This window comes from Jaculus jaculus, chromosome 12, assembly GCF_020740685.1.
Source record: "Jaculus jaculus isolate mJacJac1 chromosome 12, mJacJac1.mat.Y.cur, whole genome shotgun sequence".
Taxonomy (NCBI): domain Eukaryota; kingdom Metazoa; phylum Chordata; class Mammalia; order Rodentia; family Dipodidae; genus Jaculus; species Jaculus jaculus.
Window position 1 is genome coordinate 8533785 of NC_059113.1, and position 15332 is coordinate 8549116.

At 36.9% G+C, this 15332-nt stretch overlaps 1 protein-coding gene across 2 annotated transcripts in view; it reads right to left on the reverse strand.

The window, feature by feature from the left end:
- Positions 1–15332, reverse strand: part of Psd3 (pleckstrin and Sec7 domain containing 3) — a 352155-nt gene that overhangs the window by 32309 nt on the left and 304514 nt on the right. For both annotated transcript variants that reach the window (XM_045131244.1, XM_004669696.2), the window contains 2 exons: positions 12624–12781; positions 9783–9927 (listed from right to left, as the gene is read on the reverse strand). In XM_045131244.1, the coding sequence (XP_044987179.1) occupies positions 9783–9927; positions 12624–12781 (303 nt within the window). The remainder of the gene's footprint in view (positions 1–9782; positions 9928–12623; positions 12782–15332) is intronic.

The window sequence follows — 15332 nt, forward strand, 5'->3', positions numbered from 1 at the left end:
CCATGGCACAAGAATGGAACTCTTGGCAGGCATGGAACTTGTGTTTGATCAAGACTGATCTCCAGTTCCCCCTGCTGCCCACAGGCTAACATTCTACCTACATGGACAGCCCAGGTGGGTTGGCCCTAGGGTCCACCCTCCAAATCTACAAACTAATTAGGGTCCCCTTACATACTTGAAGCTAAGGAAAGAATACACTTCCTATACTATCAAGGCTGTGGCCTTCGTCCAGTCACTCTCTAGATTCCCTCTCATCTCTGCTTGGGTACATGAGAGTGGCTTCCCCTGTCACCCAGCCTTGGCTGTGCAGGCAGTGGGGCTGGGGTGGGAACCGTATGCTACTTCTTGGTCTGGATGGCTTTTCTGCTTGCTTCTGATTTCTAGTGTGGGGTAACTTTTCACTTTAATTTCATGCATAATTTTTCTCTGGTCTCTGAATCTACATGTATATTTTCCTTACACTCCAGATCTAACACATGGGTGCTTTCTCTACTAGGCCTGTTACCTGTATAGTTGCTCTAAACTTGGGGTAACCATGGGTATAACAATCTTTACTACTTATTACAGATCAGAATTATTTTCTCTCCACTATTCTTCCTTAAGTCACCACCATGTGTCCTTTTTCTTTCCTCCATGAGGAAACTCAGGGTGAAGGCTTAGGGTGTTCCTTCTAAATCTCCCTGCACAAGCATCTAAATTCTTCCATATGTTAATCTCCTAAAAGCCTCATTTTCTCTTAAGTGAATCTCATGGACTGTGCTTTGTTTTCCATAAGTGTGCAATCCACGTCCCATGTGCTCATGACTCTGCTCTAGCCTTCTTTCTAGATCCCAATTTCCCTTAAAAAAAAACCCATAAATTGTAATTTCTCCCTAAATAAACTCAATAATTCATAATTTATCCTGCTTTAGTTCATTTTATCAATTATTTATTTAAAATACAACAGGGCTCAAAGTTGGGGTTCATAAACTTGGGGAACCCCTCCTGTCCCCAAAACCTTGCATCAAAAATATACTCTAGGGGCTGGAGAGGTTGCTTAGTGGTTAAGGTGCTTGCCTGCAAAGTCAAGGGACCTTTGTTTGATTCCCCAGGACCCATGTAGGCCAGATACACAAGGTGGCAGATGTGGCTGGAGTTTGTTTGCAGTGGCTGGAGGCCCTGGCACACCCATTCTTTCTCTCTCTGACTCTCTCTCTCAAATAAAAATAAATAAATAAATACACTGTGTCATAAATATATATAATTATTGTCCACATAAAGTTTCAAATGAGATTTAATTTTTATTTTATATTTTATTTTTTAAAATCTATTAAATAATTTATCTTTTATATGGGGTTTGCTATATTGCCTAGGTTGACCTTGAACCCCTAGGCATAAGTAGTTCTCCTGACTTTGCCTCCCAAGTAGCTTAGATTATAAATAAATTTCAGAGCACCTGATTTAAAATTTAAATTTTGATTAATATGTATTGGTTGTGTACATTGATAGGATTAAATATACACACAATGATCAAATCCAGCTTCCATCTATCTACCAGTACTTTTCTAATCTTGGGTAATCACTATTTTACATTTAGATAAGCTTTTTAAAATTTCCACATGTGACACATATGATCCTTGTTTTTCTGTGCCTGCCTTATTTCATTTAATATAATAGTGCATTGCAAGTCCATTTATGTTGCTAAAAATGACAAGATTACATGCCTCCTTATAAATGAATGGCAATATCCCACTGTGTGCCCCAGTGCAAAGTTTTTCTTTGCTGTTTAGCACTCAAAAACAAATGGATAATTATCTGCTGTAGATCTACATACGTACCAGTACCAGTGATCTATTATGTTATTGTTATTATGTTATGTTATTGTGATCTATTATGTTATATTATTGTTATGTTATGTCAAAAGACATAAAGTTGTAATTTAATTTTCTTAAGATACATCTAGGGTTTATGTATTTTTCATGTGTGCCCATGATGTTTTTATGTTTGTTTTAGTATGTTGGCATGTCAAAAGAAAGGAGAATAATGTAATATTCAAAATACATAAAACTTGTGGCAGCTTCAATTTCTTATTCTTTTATTTAAAACTTGTTTTTTGGTTTCCTGAGGTAGGGTCTAAATCTAGCTCAGGCTGACCAGGAATTAACTAGGTAGTCTCAGGGTGGCCTTGAACTCACAGTGATTCTCCCACCTCTGCCTCCCGAGTGCTGGGAGCAAGGTGTGCACCACCATGCCTGCCTCCTAAACCTTTTATTTTTTAATTTTAAAATTTTTTGTTTTATTTTTGAGAGAGAGAATGGGCACACTAGGACCTTCAGCATGCTGCAAATGAACTCAAGACACATGTGCCCCCTTGTGCGCATGTGCAACATTGCACACTTGTGTCACTGTGTCTGGCTATGTGGGACCTGGAGATATGAACATGAGTTCTTAGGCTTTGCAGGCAAGCACCTTAACTGCTAAGTCATCTCTCCAGCTCAACTTTTTATTATTCTTAATTTTGTTTTTAATATATTTTAGGTATACTAATTTAAGTGTGAATGTGTTTGAATGTGAATGTTTTGGTGATATAGTAAAAGAATTTATAAGTATGAATTTATAAACTTAATTTCTTAAAAATCTATAAAAATGCTATTTTTGAAATTACTGAATGCTTTATAAAACCATAAGTGCTACTTTTTGAGCAATGTAATATTCATTGGAATCATGAGACAAAAGTTTGTTTAAGCTATAGATATTAAAATTGATGCATAAATTTTGATGATAATTTCTTTCCAAAACAGCTATTACAACAATTATATTTCTTTTTTTTTTTTTTTTGGTTTTTTGAGGTAGGGTCTCACTCTGGCTCAGGCTGACCTGGAATTCACTATGTAATCTCAGGGTGGCCTCGAACTCTCAAAGATCCTCCTACCTCTGCCTCCCGAGTGCTGGGATTAAAGGCGTGCGCCAACACGCCCGGCTCATATTTCATTTTTTAATGATCACAGGTAACAAAAATACTTGGAAATCTATACTAAAGGTGCTTTAATTAGATTGATTACATTGGATTTCTTTTTCATGATGCATATGCAAGTACCAAATGTAAAATTTCATTTTATGTGCTTTTTAAAATGTTATTCATTTTCTCAGTGGGGATATAGAAGATATAATTCTAGAGGACAATGACATTAAAAATCTGGGTAAACCTATTGATATGTACAAAATGGCTTTTTTTGTTAAGTCTTAAGTTAATGTCTTAACTTTTACAGATTAATTTTAACTTACAATGTAACATTAATATATAAAAATTATTGCCTGTTTATCTGTACATTTCTTTAAAACTTTTGTATGTGGTCTAACTTTTCTGTTTTATTGTCTGCTCAGTCATATCTGTCTACGGTATAGATTTAAGATTAAAGATCAAAAAATAGCCAGATATATAATATGTTCTAGCACAGGCTTTAATCCCTACAAGAGGAGGATCTCCGTGAGTTTGAGGTACCCTGAGACTCCATAGTGAATTTCAGGTCAGCCTCGGCTAAAGCGAGACCCTACCTCAAAAAACAAAAACAAAAACAAAAACAAACAAACAACAAAAAAAGAAAACATTTTGTGAGGTACATTATTTCAGTAGTTCTATAATGCATTTCTTTGTGATTTTTCAATGGCAGACATTATATTAACAAACATAAAAAGAAATATACATTATTTAAAATATAAATTATCTTAAAATAATTTCAATGGGGTTTATACTGCATTTGTGCCTTAATTTAAGATTTTTTTACTACCATGAATATAGATTTTTTTACAAATTATGTGTTGGTAAGTTTTTCATTAACAATTAGTTTAATTTAAATGTTTAGGTTTATTGGACTTTCATATATTAAATACAATCTTTACATCAAATTACCTGCTATAATAATCAATGGCTTTATAAAACTATCTACATACAATATACAAGGTTGCACCAATATTTTAAAACAAGGATTATGGAAATGTATCCATAATGTTTTCCAGTTAACAAACTATTGTCCAATAACAAGAGTTGATTTATATGGGAAGTCTGATTTCTTGTTTATTTTTTAAAGTAAACAGCCATACACTTAAAGTTGCTTAGTCCAAATTCCTTTTAAAAGTTCACGTAATTAAAAATTTTACACAGTAACTATAATCAATCTTAATTAAGATTTTATTCTGTAAATTACTGTCTCAATTCTAATTTCACAAAAAGTCTTAATTGCTTAGACTGGCCCTCAGTACATAATGGTTTCTGTTTCAAGATTTTATCCTTTTTCTCATGGACAAATGCCTTCACCTTGGGGAGCGGTATTGTATGACATTTTATTTTTTTCTCTCTATATAACATAAAGCCATTTTGTGACAAAAAATACCTTGGTCAGGTAGCTACTGGAACTTTAACACAAAACAGTACAGTGATACAAGGCCTACAGTAATAGTAACAGCAATACAGCTATTAACACTCCATAATGGATGGAGAAGTGAGGATCCCAAGACAACTGAGTTGCAACTGTTCCCTTCCATTGTCCTCCCTCAGTGTCATAGTTTTCCTAAAGACAAACAAAAATATGTCACTTCTAACTTCTCATAGCTGTTGCCCTAAGATTACTTAGTGTTATAAAAATATAATTAAATAGTTATTTGATTTAAAACTGACAAATAAAAATTTAAAAACTATAGGATTTATTTGGCTTATGTGGCTAAAGGTGATATTTACTGTCTATATTACTGATACAATAACATTGACTCATAAGTGAGTACAGATATAAATGAAACATCAACTATGTTCTTTATGACTAGCCACTTACTATTCTGTTGTTTTTGTGTTTCTATTTCATGTAGTTTGTCTTTATGTGTAAGTAAACATATGGTCATTGAAGTTCAAAAAGTATATGGATAAACACTAAAATAATACTAAATTTCTAAAATCAGGCTTACAATATACTTAAAATAATTCATCTCTATAGTTTTGACTTAATATTTGTTTATGCTTACTACAATTTTAAAGTTATCTTCTAAACCTATATTATGATTTAAGTCTTTAACAAATTAAGTAATATGGATTTATTAACAAACCATGTATTGTATTGTGTTTATACTTATAATTGTTGTACTTTCTGTAAAATACAGCTTCCTGCATTTTCTTTTTAAATTCTAAATGATAACAATAATAATGATAATAGAAATAATAATAAAGAGGCCATTCAATATAAAGAAATAAAATTAAGAATATTAGGTATTTTTTTCAATTTAAAAAGACATATTTTAGAACAAAAAGCACACATCATATACATATTTATGTTAACACGTTATTTATACAAAAGGAGAGGGGAATAAGGCCAATGAGGGTCACCCATGAATAAGAATAAAGTCATGAATGACTCAACTACATGCTATTAGCATTACTTTAAAATTTTTTATGTTCATAAAAATGATCTCATGGCTGCCCAAACTCAAATAATTGTGCCCAGCCCTCTGTTCCTGCTGCAGACCGGGACGGTCCCACGGTTACCAGAAGGAACCTGAAGAAGCTTTCCCATCAGACTGAGGTGGTTTTGACTATGTCAGGACAACCTAAAACTTTACTGTTAGGCTGTGGATGACAGTAGTCATCTCCTGTGTGATAATGTACATACCTAGGGTCAAAGGGAACCGTGTAGACAATGCCACATATATGTACACTCCAATTATTCTTCCCTCATCTATCTGTGCCTTAGCACCACCACCTGCAGTCAACCATGGGCTAAAGTAAGAGTGGACGAGGGATGCAGCTCCATGGGGCGGGCTTGTCTGGCATATAAGAGGTCCTGGGTTCAAGGCCCAGCACTGACCAAAGGGTGGCTGCTTCTCTGAGGGAAGGAGATAAAGGTTCAGTGTTCATCTACTGTGTGGTCTGGCCTCAAGCTCTTCACACCTACTATTCGATCTTTAATGACAATCAACATTTCAAACTTTTATAAGAAAACAGGCTGGGAATCAAAGACGAAAATAAGATTAAATAGGAGAAATGGTGACATCACAAGATACAAGTTTCCAGAGAAGTGGTGACAGACCCAATACAGGTGAAGTTATTAACTGCAGTGGGTCTAGGTACCACCTTCAGCCCTTTCTGGCCAGTCCACTGGGTACATGAGACACATACAATTCCTAGTTCATCTGTCCTCTGAAGCACTGGGCAGAGCTGGGAGCTAGGCATATGATACAGGTTTCCATAAAATTCTGTACACATCCAAGTTTGAAAACAACTGCTTTGGAGGGCATATATGACAATCTTTAACAGATCTTGAAGGGGACCAACAGACACAGGCTAAGTTTGGGAAGCTAAGCCCGAAGGAGGGTGAAAAAACTTGAATTTTCAAAGTAGTCTCTCTACACGCCCCACAAGAAGAAAAATGTGTCCTGGCAATACTGCCTTGCAAACAACAGAGAAGGTGACTCCCACACGGCAGAGCTGCTCAGGCAGAAGCAAGGCACTGCAGTCATCCCTTTTAATAATTCAGGCTAATATGTTTTGGCCAGAAGACAAGAACAAATTAAAGAAGAGCTCTCAAATGACAGGGTGATGAACAGTGTGTCTTAAAAGTACCAAATAGTCTTTCAATTGAACCTTTACTTTTTCCCATTGCTGTTTAGCTTTTTTTTTTTTTTTTTTTTTCCAGCAGGGTGCTCACATATTTGATTTGTATTTTACAAATTGAAATTACGAAGAGACGCTGCCACTGAAAAGTGTCATGGTCAGGTTGAGGGTGCACGGAGAAAGGATGGCTGGCCCAGCTCACAGATTCGGAGTCACTGAGGAAAACCAGTGGTTCTCAGCAGGAATGGGGTGGACTCTGACCCCAGAGGACATATGGTAACATCCCACTTTATACATTTATTATCTTGGAAAATTAAATGTCACTCCTCCTAAGTTGGATTGTTCTACTTGTAATAGATTCTTAGTTGTATATGACCTACACAGTGATAGTAATGGTTATGTAGTGAATATCCAATATAGCCAATATAAATCATAAGTGAACAAATAAACCAAAACAATCTTTTCTGGAGCCATACTTCTTCTTTTCTTACTAATGCTCTTTCTGCTTTATGTCTGTTTATTTATTTTTTTAAATAAATTGTGGTAAGATTTGTGTAAGCTCCTTTCCTTCCCATCTCCTTATCAAATTCCTTGTCCCAATCACTCCAAGTTTACCTGCTGACTTCCCTGCTATCTAATAGTAGAGTTATTTTTTTTCTTTGTCTTAATCTTCCTAACTCTTTGACTACTTTTCTTACCATAGATGTTCATTCCACATTTGGTTAGTTCTACCTAAATATTTTATAGAAATTATCTCTGAAGCACCTCGGTCTGCTTCATGTTTGGGCACTGCAGCATCAGGAGAAGAAAGACCCAAGACAAAGGCCCAGGACAGGGTTGGAAAGACGGCTTAGCAGTTAAGGTGCTTGCCTGACAGGCCTAAGGACCCAGGTTTATCTCACTAGAACCCATGTAAGCCAGATGCACAAGATGACACATGTGCACCAGGTGGCACACATGACTGAGCTCTGAATGCAGTGGCTAGAGGCCCTGGCACACCATTTTTTCTCTCTCATTAAAAAAAAAAAAGAAAGAAAAGATCTAGGAAAGGACTGTGAAGAAGCGACAGTGAGGAAACCAGGAGGTGAGGAAGGCTCCAAATGTCACATGCACAGCTCCTAGCTGCCCCATCTTCTTCCCACCTCAACCAGCTACTGGAACTATCCATTCTTCACACTCAAGATCCATTAAGTACTTTCACATCTACCCACTGAATTTACTCTCCTGTGGATTAACGGAGGTTCCATCAAAAGTTTTCTGCTTCTATTAGTATCTTCTTTTAACATTTGCATTATAACAAGAATAATTTTTTTAATTTTTTTTTTTTTTTTTGGTTTTTCAAGGCAGGGTCTCACTCTGGCTCAGGCTGACCTGGAATTCACTATGTAGTCTCAGGGTGGCCTCGAACTCACGGCGATCCTCCTACCTCTGCCTCCCAAGTGCTGGGATTAAAGGCGTGCACCACCACGCCCGGCTAAATTTTTTATGTTTATTTATTTGAAAGTGACAGAGGGAGGGAGGGAGAGAGAGAGAGAGAGAGAGAGAGAGAGAGAGAGAGAGAGAGAGAGAGGGAGAGAGAGAGGGAGGGAGGGGGAGGCGGGAAGAGAGAGAGAATGGGCACACCAGGCCTTCAGCCACTGCAAACGAACTCCAGACGCATGTGCCCCCTTGTGCATCTGGTTAACGTGGGTCCTGGGGAATTGAGCCTTGAACCGGGTCCTTAGGCTTCACAGGCAAGGGCTTAACTGATAAGCCACTCTCCAGCCCAACAAGAATACTTTTAAAATGTCTAATCGGATCACATTACTCTCTTGTTTATAGCTATTATCCTGAAAGACACTAGGGATTTATCAACCACCCTAAATCCTACATGGGACAAATGTTTGAATGCCCCTCAAACACTCATGAGGAAATTTAATTTTCATTATGACAGTATGGAGGTAGGACCATGAGAAGGAGATTAGGTCATGCAGCACTCATGCTCATGTGTGTATTAATGCCATCAACATGCCAGTGGGGTGGCTATCAAGTTAGCATAAATCCAAGTTTAACATCCTCAGCTCTCTTTTGCTCCCTGATGTGGTCCCTTGCCTGGTGATGCCCTTCACAATGTCACAGTGCAGCATTTGACATTAGGCCTCTCTGACACCAACGTGTAAGAATGATTACTTTTTTCTTTATGAGCTAACTATTTTGTCATATCCTGATATAACATAGCAAATTGAGAGAAAGGTCTTTCAGGATTTGGCCTTTGTTTACCTTTGCAGAGCTATACTTCCTGATTTTCTGCAAGACTGTGCTCAGATTACATTTAGTAACTTGGGTGTGATTCCTCCACCCCAGTACTCTTTTTCCCTGGGCCTCTGCTCCTCTGCTACATCATTATAGTATCTTATCCCAAACTTATCCTTTAAGCTTCATATTAGATCTCACAGTGCCTCTATCTCTAGCACAGGCTTGTGGAGCCTTCCTTGTATCCACATTGCATTCTGGATTTATCCTCCCTTAAGTCTATCAAATTGTATTACAAGTACCCGCTACTCAATACTGAAACCTGGTTGATCACATCAGATAAACTATTTCTACTGTAAAAATAAGAATTTAACAGTGGTGTCAAATAGCTTCCAAAATCCTTAACTAGTCAATGCATGGAGGAGAATGCAGACAGTTTTAATATTTGTAGGGTTTTAGAAGAGAGATTAAAGGAGAGAGCTATGGTAATCTTTAGAAAGATGAATCTGACAATAGAAGGGAAGTTTGTACAAATCCATTTGGAACAAGAGTTCTGGTACCATACTTTTATTAGCTTATAAAAACCTAAATGTTCCATTCACATCTTCCCAAAGGGGAAGCAAACTTAAATTGAAATTATCCAAGAGTTTTATTTTTCTATGAGTATTGAATCCATGGAAATATTTTTATATTCTTAGTACCACATACAGTAGACATTCAATCAAATGAACTAATCATAAAAAGCTTCATACCAAACCATGATATTACTCTAACCTTAGCCAGCTATCAAAAATTGTAATTTTTTCTTAAAAAGAAGACAAGCATGTCTAAGGCATACTGCATTTTCTCCTATTTGTACAATATTCCCTTACATGGGAAGGATTCTCATTGGTCCTCAAAGTATGGATAATTTTAAATATTAATAAAATTAATAAGTACTTTTTCCTAAGTACAAAGCACAATCAAAAAGGCTTACCTGAGATAATTTTGTTGTAGTGGCTGGCAAAAGTGGGCGACTAAACTTCTTCTGAGAGCCAATAGCTGCTGGGAATGGTGGTGCAGAAAATACAGCTGCAACACAATTAATTTTGTTTATCCACCCTTGCATTTCCTCTGGACTCCTAGGAGAAACAGATATATTTATATTAGGATATTTCTGTACCTAAGTGTATATTGGCTTTTTCATTACTACTTTAAAATGGTATATAATAATTTATCCTCCTTGTATAACTAATTCTTAACAGAACTACACTGAAGAGTCACATTTTCAACAGGGATCTCCATGGAGTCAAGGCTCTGGAAACTGGTTTTCACAGTGTAAAAGTGTGGTTTTTCTCTAGAAAACAGAAAGAGGAGAAAGGTACTTACCAAACCTCTACTTTCTGTTTGTACTAGACTGAAAATCAAGTCAACTCTTTTTTTTTTTTTTTTTGGTCTGTTTTTTGAGGTAGGGTTTTACTCTAGCCCAGGCTGACCTGGAATTCACAATGCGGTTTCAAGATGGCCTAGAACTCACAGTGATTCTACTACCTCTGTCTCCCAAGTGCTGGGATTAAAGGTGTGCACCACCACGGCTGGCAAGTCAACTCTTTTAAATTCATAATTTCATTTTAAAATCTGAGACATACATAGCTACAGAGAATACGAAAGGGTATACCTTCTATGAAGAAGTGTTTGATAGTTTCCTTAAAAGAAAATTATAAATTTATTATAGAACATAGTAACTCTAATGTTAGGTAGGTTCATAAGAGAAATAAGAACACAACTATGTAAAGATTTCCATAGTAATATTTATTGCATGTTTATTTCTATGTATTAAAGAGGGTAAATAATTCAAGTTTCTGTCAACTACTGAATGGTTAAATGAATTGGGTAAGTCCATACAATCAAATATGTTTTAATAAAAGTATGTAATATCACATGGACAAACCATTACACATTACAGGGGATGAAAGCAACCAGTTAGCAAGATGGGCCTGGTGGCACAAGCCTGTAATCTCATCTACTTGAGAATCTGAGGCAGGAGAACAGTCTGGGCTAGAGTGATGGCAATGCAAGGCCAAGCTTGGCAACATAGTGAGACCCTGTTTCAAATTAAAAGGAAAAAGAAAACCGAGGGTGTGGCTCAATGGGAGAGGTGCTTGCCTAGCATGCACAAGGCCTTGGGTTCAATTAGTTCCCAACAACACAACATGGACATGTATGTATGCACACATTGGCAAAAGTCAAACACAAAAAATCACATCTATGATTTCACTTACAGGAGATGTCTAGAAAAGGTACATATTATATTATAGAGACAGAGCAGATCAGTGGGTGTCTGGACCTTGGAAGTGGGGGACTAATGCAAATGGGCTGGAAGATCTTTCTGAAATGAAGTGTTCTAAAACTGAACTGTGGCAATGACTGCATGGTTATGTAAAATTGCTAAAAATAATTCAAATATATGATTGAACAGGTGAGATTTTTATAGTTTTTAAGGTACAACTTCATAAGACTATTATTAAATCCATTTGTGAGAAAGTGGGTGTCATCATCTGGTATCATGAACATATTTTTATTTATTTTTTATTTCCATTTATTTTTGGGAGGGGGGGGGAGGGAGGGAGAGGGAGAGAACGGACACACCAGGGCCTCTAGCCACTGCAAATGAACTCCAGATGTATGTGCCACCATGTGCATCTGGCTTACATGGGTTCTGGAGAATTGAACCTGGGTCCTTAGGCTTCACAGACAAGTACCTTAACCTCTAAGCCATCTCGCCAGCTCAATGAACATAATTTTAATCATGTGTCATTATTTTCAGCACTAACAGTATTCAATTACTATTTATATGAATTTATAAATGAGTAGATAACTGTCCTAATTTTATATCACCTGGTATAAGCAATTTTATTCCTTTAAAATTTCAGAATCTATAAGTTCTCTAGAGTAGCAGCTCATTTTCACTTTCTGTATCCCACATTTCTTTGATCAACAGGCATACAGATACTTGCATTTACTACCATGATGTCAAATGTTAATTCCAGTGTCAACTGGGGCCCTGGGAGTGCTGTTATGGGTGATTCTGAAGCCAAGCTCAGACCATGGATGACTAATACTGTCTGCTACAGACTGATGCTGTGTGCAGCCACTATTAAAGTTGCCTTCAGAGTCTGCATACTAAAAACCCAGACCTTCTTACTTTACAGATCCAAAATTTCTCAAATCTGTCACAGGATCTCTTATTAAACAGGCGATTTACCCCATTTCCTTCTTCACCATGTGATTTTTAAAGTTTATTGGAGCCCATAAGGAAAATGAAATGAGAATTAAGGGGAAAAATCTCTTGCTAAACAAAATCTCTACACAAACACTGTGTGAGGCACTATGTACACTTACCTCATTCAATCCTCACCCAAACCTAGTGAGGCTAATGTTATTATCTACAGAGTAAAAGGCCAAGGTTCAGAAGACATGGAGAAATCATGTGGAAGGAGGGAGCTAGAAAATGAGGCTTCTGACCTAGGTCTATTTCATTCATGTTGTGGCAGGATTTTCCTATTAAAACTCTTTAATGAGGAAGATAGTACCAGAAACAGTAGCTGACTGAAATAACAGGGCTGGTTCCCAGGGGACAAAAAGATAGCAAGTCATCTGTATTTTCTGACTTTTATTGTTGTTAGTCTTTTTAGATATTTGCTCCTGAAATATAACTAGTTTGTGACTCTTAAGTCAAGCACTTCCCCAACAGAGCCTGGTTCTATTCTGCAGTACAAGGTGGTAGTAAGCACACAAGAGGTCAGAAATAGACAGGAACTCAATGAACAGAACACACTGGGTCTGAAGGAGCAACACTCTCCAGTCTGCGGTTTTCAGCTTGAACACGTTCGGCTTCTTCTCATAGTCGGCGGCCTCGGACGCTAGTGCGTGGTGCACACTCACTGCACGCTTCAAGTCCTCCCCGGACAACGCCTTCTCTGCCTTATATTCATCCTTTAAAGCAAACACACACAACAGTATGGTCACATCGCAATATTTCTTTTGAAAACCTAAAGTAAACCTTTTAGAAAATCCATGAACATGCATGGAAAAAGTGAAATGAGCAGGAAGTGAAAACTTTGCAACTTTATGAACAACACAGAAGATCACACTTTTAAAGCATGTTCTGGGAATGAGACAACAGGAATACATTTTAATGTAACATCAATACGTGATCACTAAGGCAGGCTGCTAAGAAAGGCCAAAAGATAGAACTATTCATCGTACATATTTTACTGCATCTTAAACAGTGGCTAGGTCCAACACATATTATGATCTGAATACATTCAAAAGTTTGTGGCTGTCCATCAAAAGAATGATACAAAGGTGGAAAAAATGCCATTGTGTTCTTTGCTCTAAAGGCCTATATTTTCTTTTGAGGCTAATATTATCAAAAGGAAAATGAACAGTTAAAGAAAATCCTGAGGCTTTCTGCTGAAAGGAAAGAAGAAAATCAACTTAAGAAACAAGAGAAAAGCTTTGTTCTCTTTTTGAAACTAGGTAAATTATGTAAGAAAGAAAGTGCCAAGTATATACACAATTTTCTCTTTGGACATCAACTATATAATTCAGTGCTAGAAAAAGTTCCTCTCTATGGCTACCCTTAAAAACATGGCAATGATCACAACACAAATTTTCACTAGTGAAATGATTAGAATATAAAACAAGATAACTAGTTCCACTAGTTCCTATGCTTGTCACAATAAACAAAGGCCTGAAATCAACATATACACGATATCTGTATACTGCGTATAGTACAACCTATATCATGTTTTCTAGTTTAAGGTCCATTCACTCACTTTATTCATATTTCATCCTATACAAGATAAGAGGTTAAATAAATTTAGCATCTCCAGTATAAAACACATAATAGACAAACATATAAAACACTCTTTCTCTCCTATGATTTTCTAATTAGTAGAAAAAGCCTAAAAGGGAAGACTTATTCTCTTGTTTCAGCCTTTTCCAATTTTTCAGAGAAACAATTAATTTCCCTGGATCACCTCTCTTTCCCACCAAGGGTGTCTATTAAAGCAACACAAATGCACTAATGTTTGCCACTAGCTGTTGGTCTCTGACAACCACTGCTGGTGTCAGTCCTGAGAAGCAAAGGATTTCCCTCTAAAGCATGAAGTAACTATCAGTATCAATATAAATAGTTACCACACGTATAATACTAATTGACAACATTTCTGCATTGGGTTGGTAAGAAGTCTCAGCTTATTAAACCTCAGAGACTATGGGCTGCTTGTTGACAGTCTTCCGGAGAGGCAGGATGTACAAAGGAGAATAAAGAGACACAACAGACTTGCATGCATCAGCTCCTGTGTGATTCCCATTAATTCATTCAACTATAATCCTGATATGCTTTGAGGCCTTTCTTGTCCTTATAGAAAGAGACATTGTTTTTCCTTCAGTAATTCAGGACTCTGTAGATTTATGAGTCTCTTTCCAGGGAACTTTGATGAGTGAGTTTCAAGTAGAGGTGGCATGAATACAAAATCCCCTCCAGCCTTGGAACCATGGTGCAGCAGAACCCTGCTTATATCCTATGTAACCTTTTAGTTTATACACAGGAATCTGAGGAAGATAAATAAAAGAAGGGACGGAAACAAGCGACAGTGAAATTACGCAGAATTTACATGCGACCTTCATTATCTCACATGTGATCTCCCAACACACCTGGTATCTGTTGAGATTGGTTGGAACACATGTGTACCTTTTTGATGTTCTAGAGCCATGACTTGGTTTGAAGCTGAATTCTTCCCTAGTTTTTTTTTTTTTGTTGTTGTTGTTTTATTATTTGTTGATGTATGGACTTCTGAAAATGATAAATTACTTTGCTTCTCATATTTCTTTTTCTTGGTATTTTCAGATAAGGTCATGCTTACATGGCTCTGGCTAGCCTGTAGTTCGCTATGTAGATCATTCTGGTTTCCATTTTATGGTGATCCTCCTGGTTCTGCCTCCCAAGTGCTATGATTTACAGGCATGTACCACCACTTCAGACTTGGTATTATTTTTGTTAATTAAGGAAGAATTTAAGGTTATAACTATTGCTTTATGGGTAATACAGTCAGGGAAAAAAATAATTTTTATTGGCTTTCTAGGTAGTCTGTAGTTTTATCTTTCACAGAACAATACTTATAGCCGGTGTGGTAGTGTATGTCTTTAATCTCAGCACCCAGGAGGCAGAGACAGGAGGATCTCCATGGGTTCAAGGACACCTTGAGACTACATAGTGCATTCCAGGTCAGCCTGAGGTAGAGTGAAACCCTACCTCTAAAAACCAAAAACCAACCAAACAAACAAAAAACCCAACAACAACAAAACCCTTATTGATTATTTTTGAGGGGAGGGAAGTGGAAGAGAGGGAAGAGAGAAAAAGAGAGAGAGAGTGGAAAGAAATATGAATGGGTGCACCAGAGCGTCTTGCCTTTGCAAATGAGTTCCAGATACATGTGGCAACTTTGTGCATCTGGCTTTATGTGGATACTGGGGAATT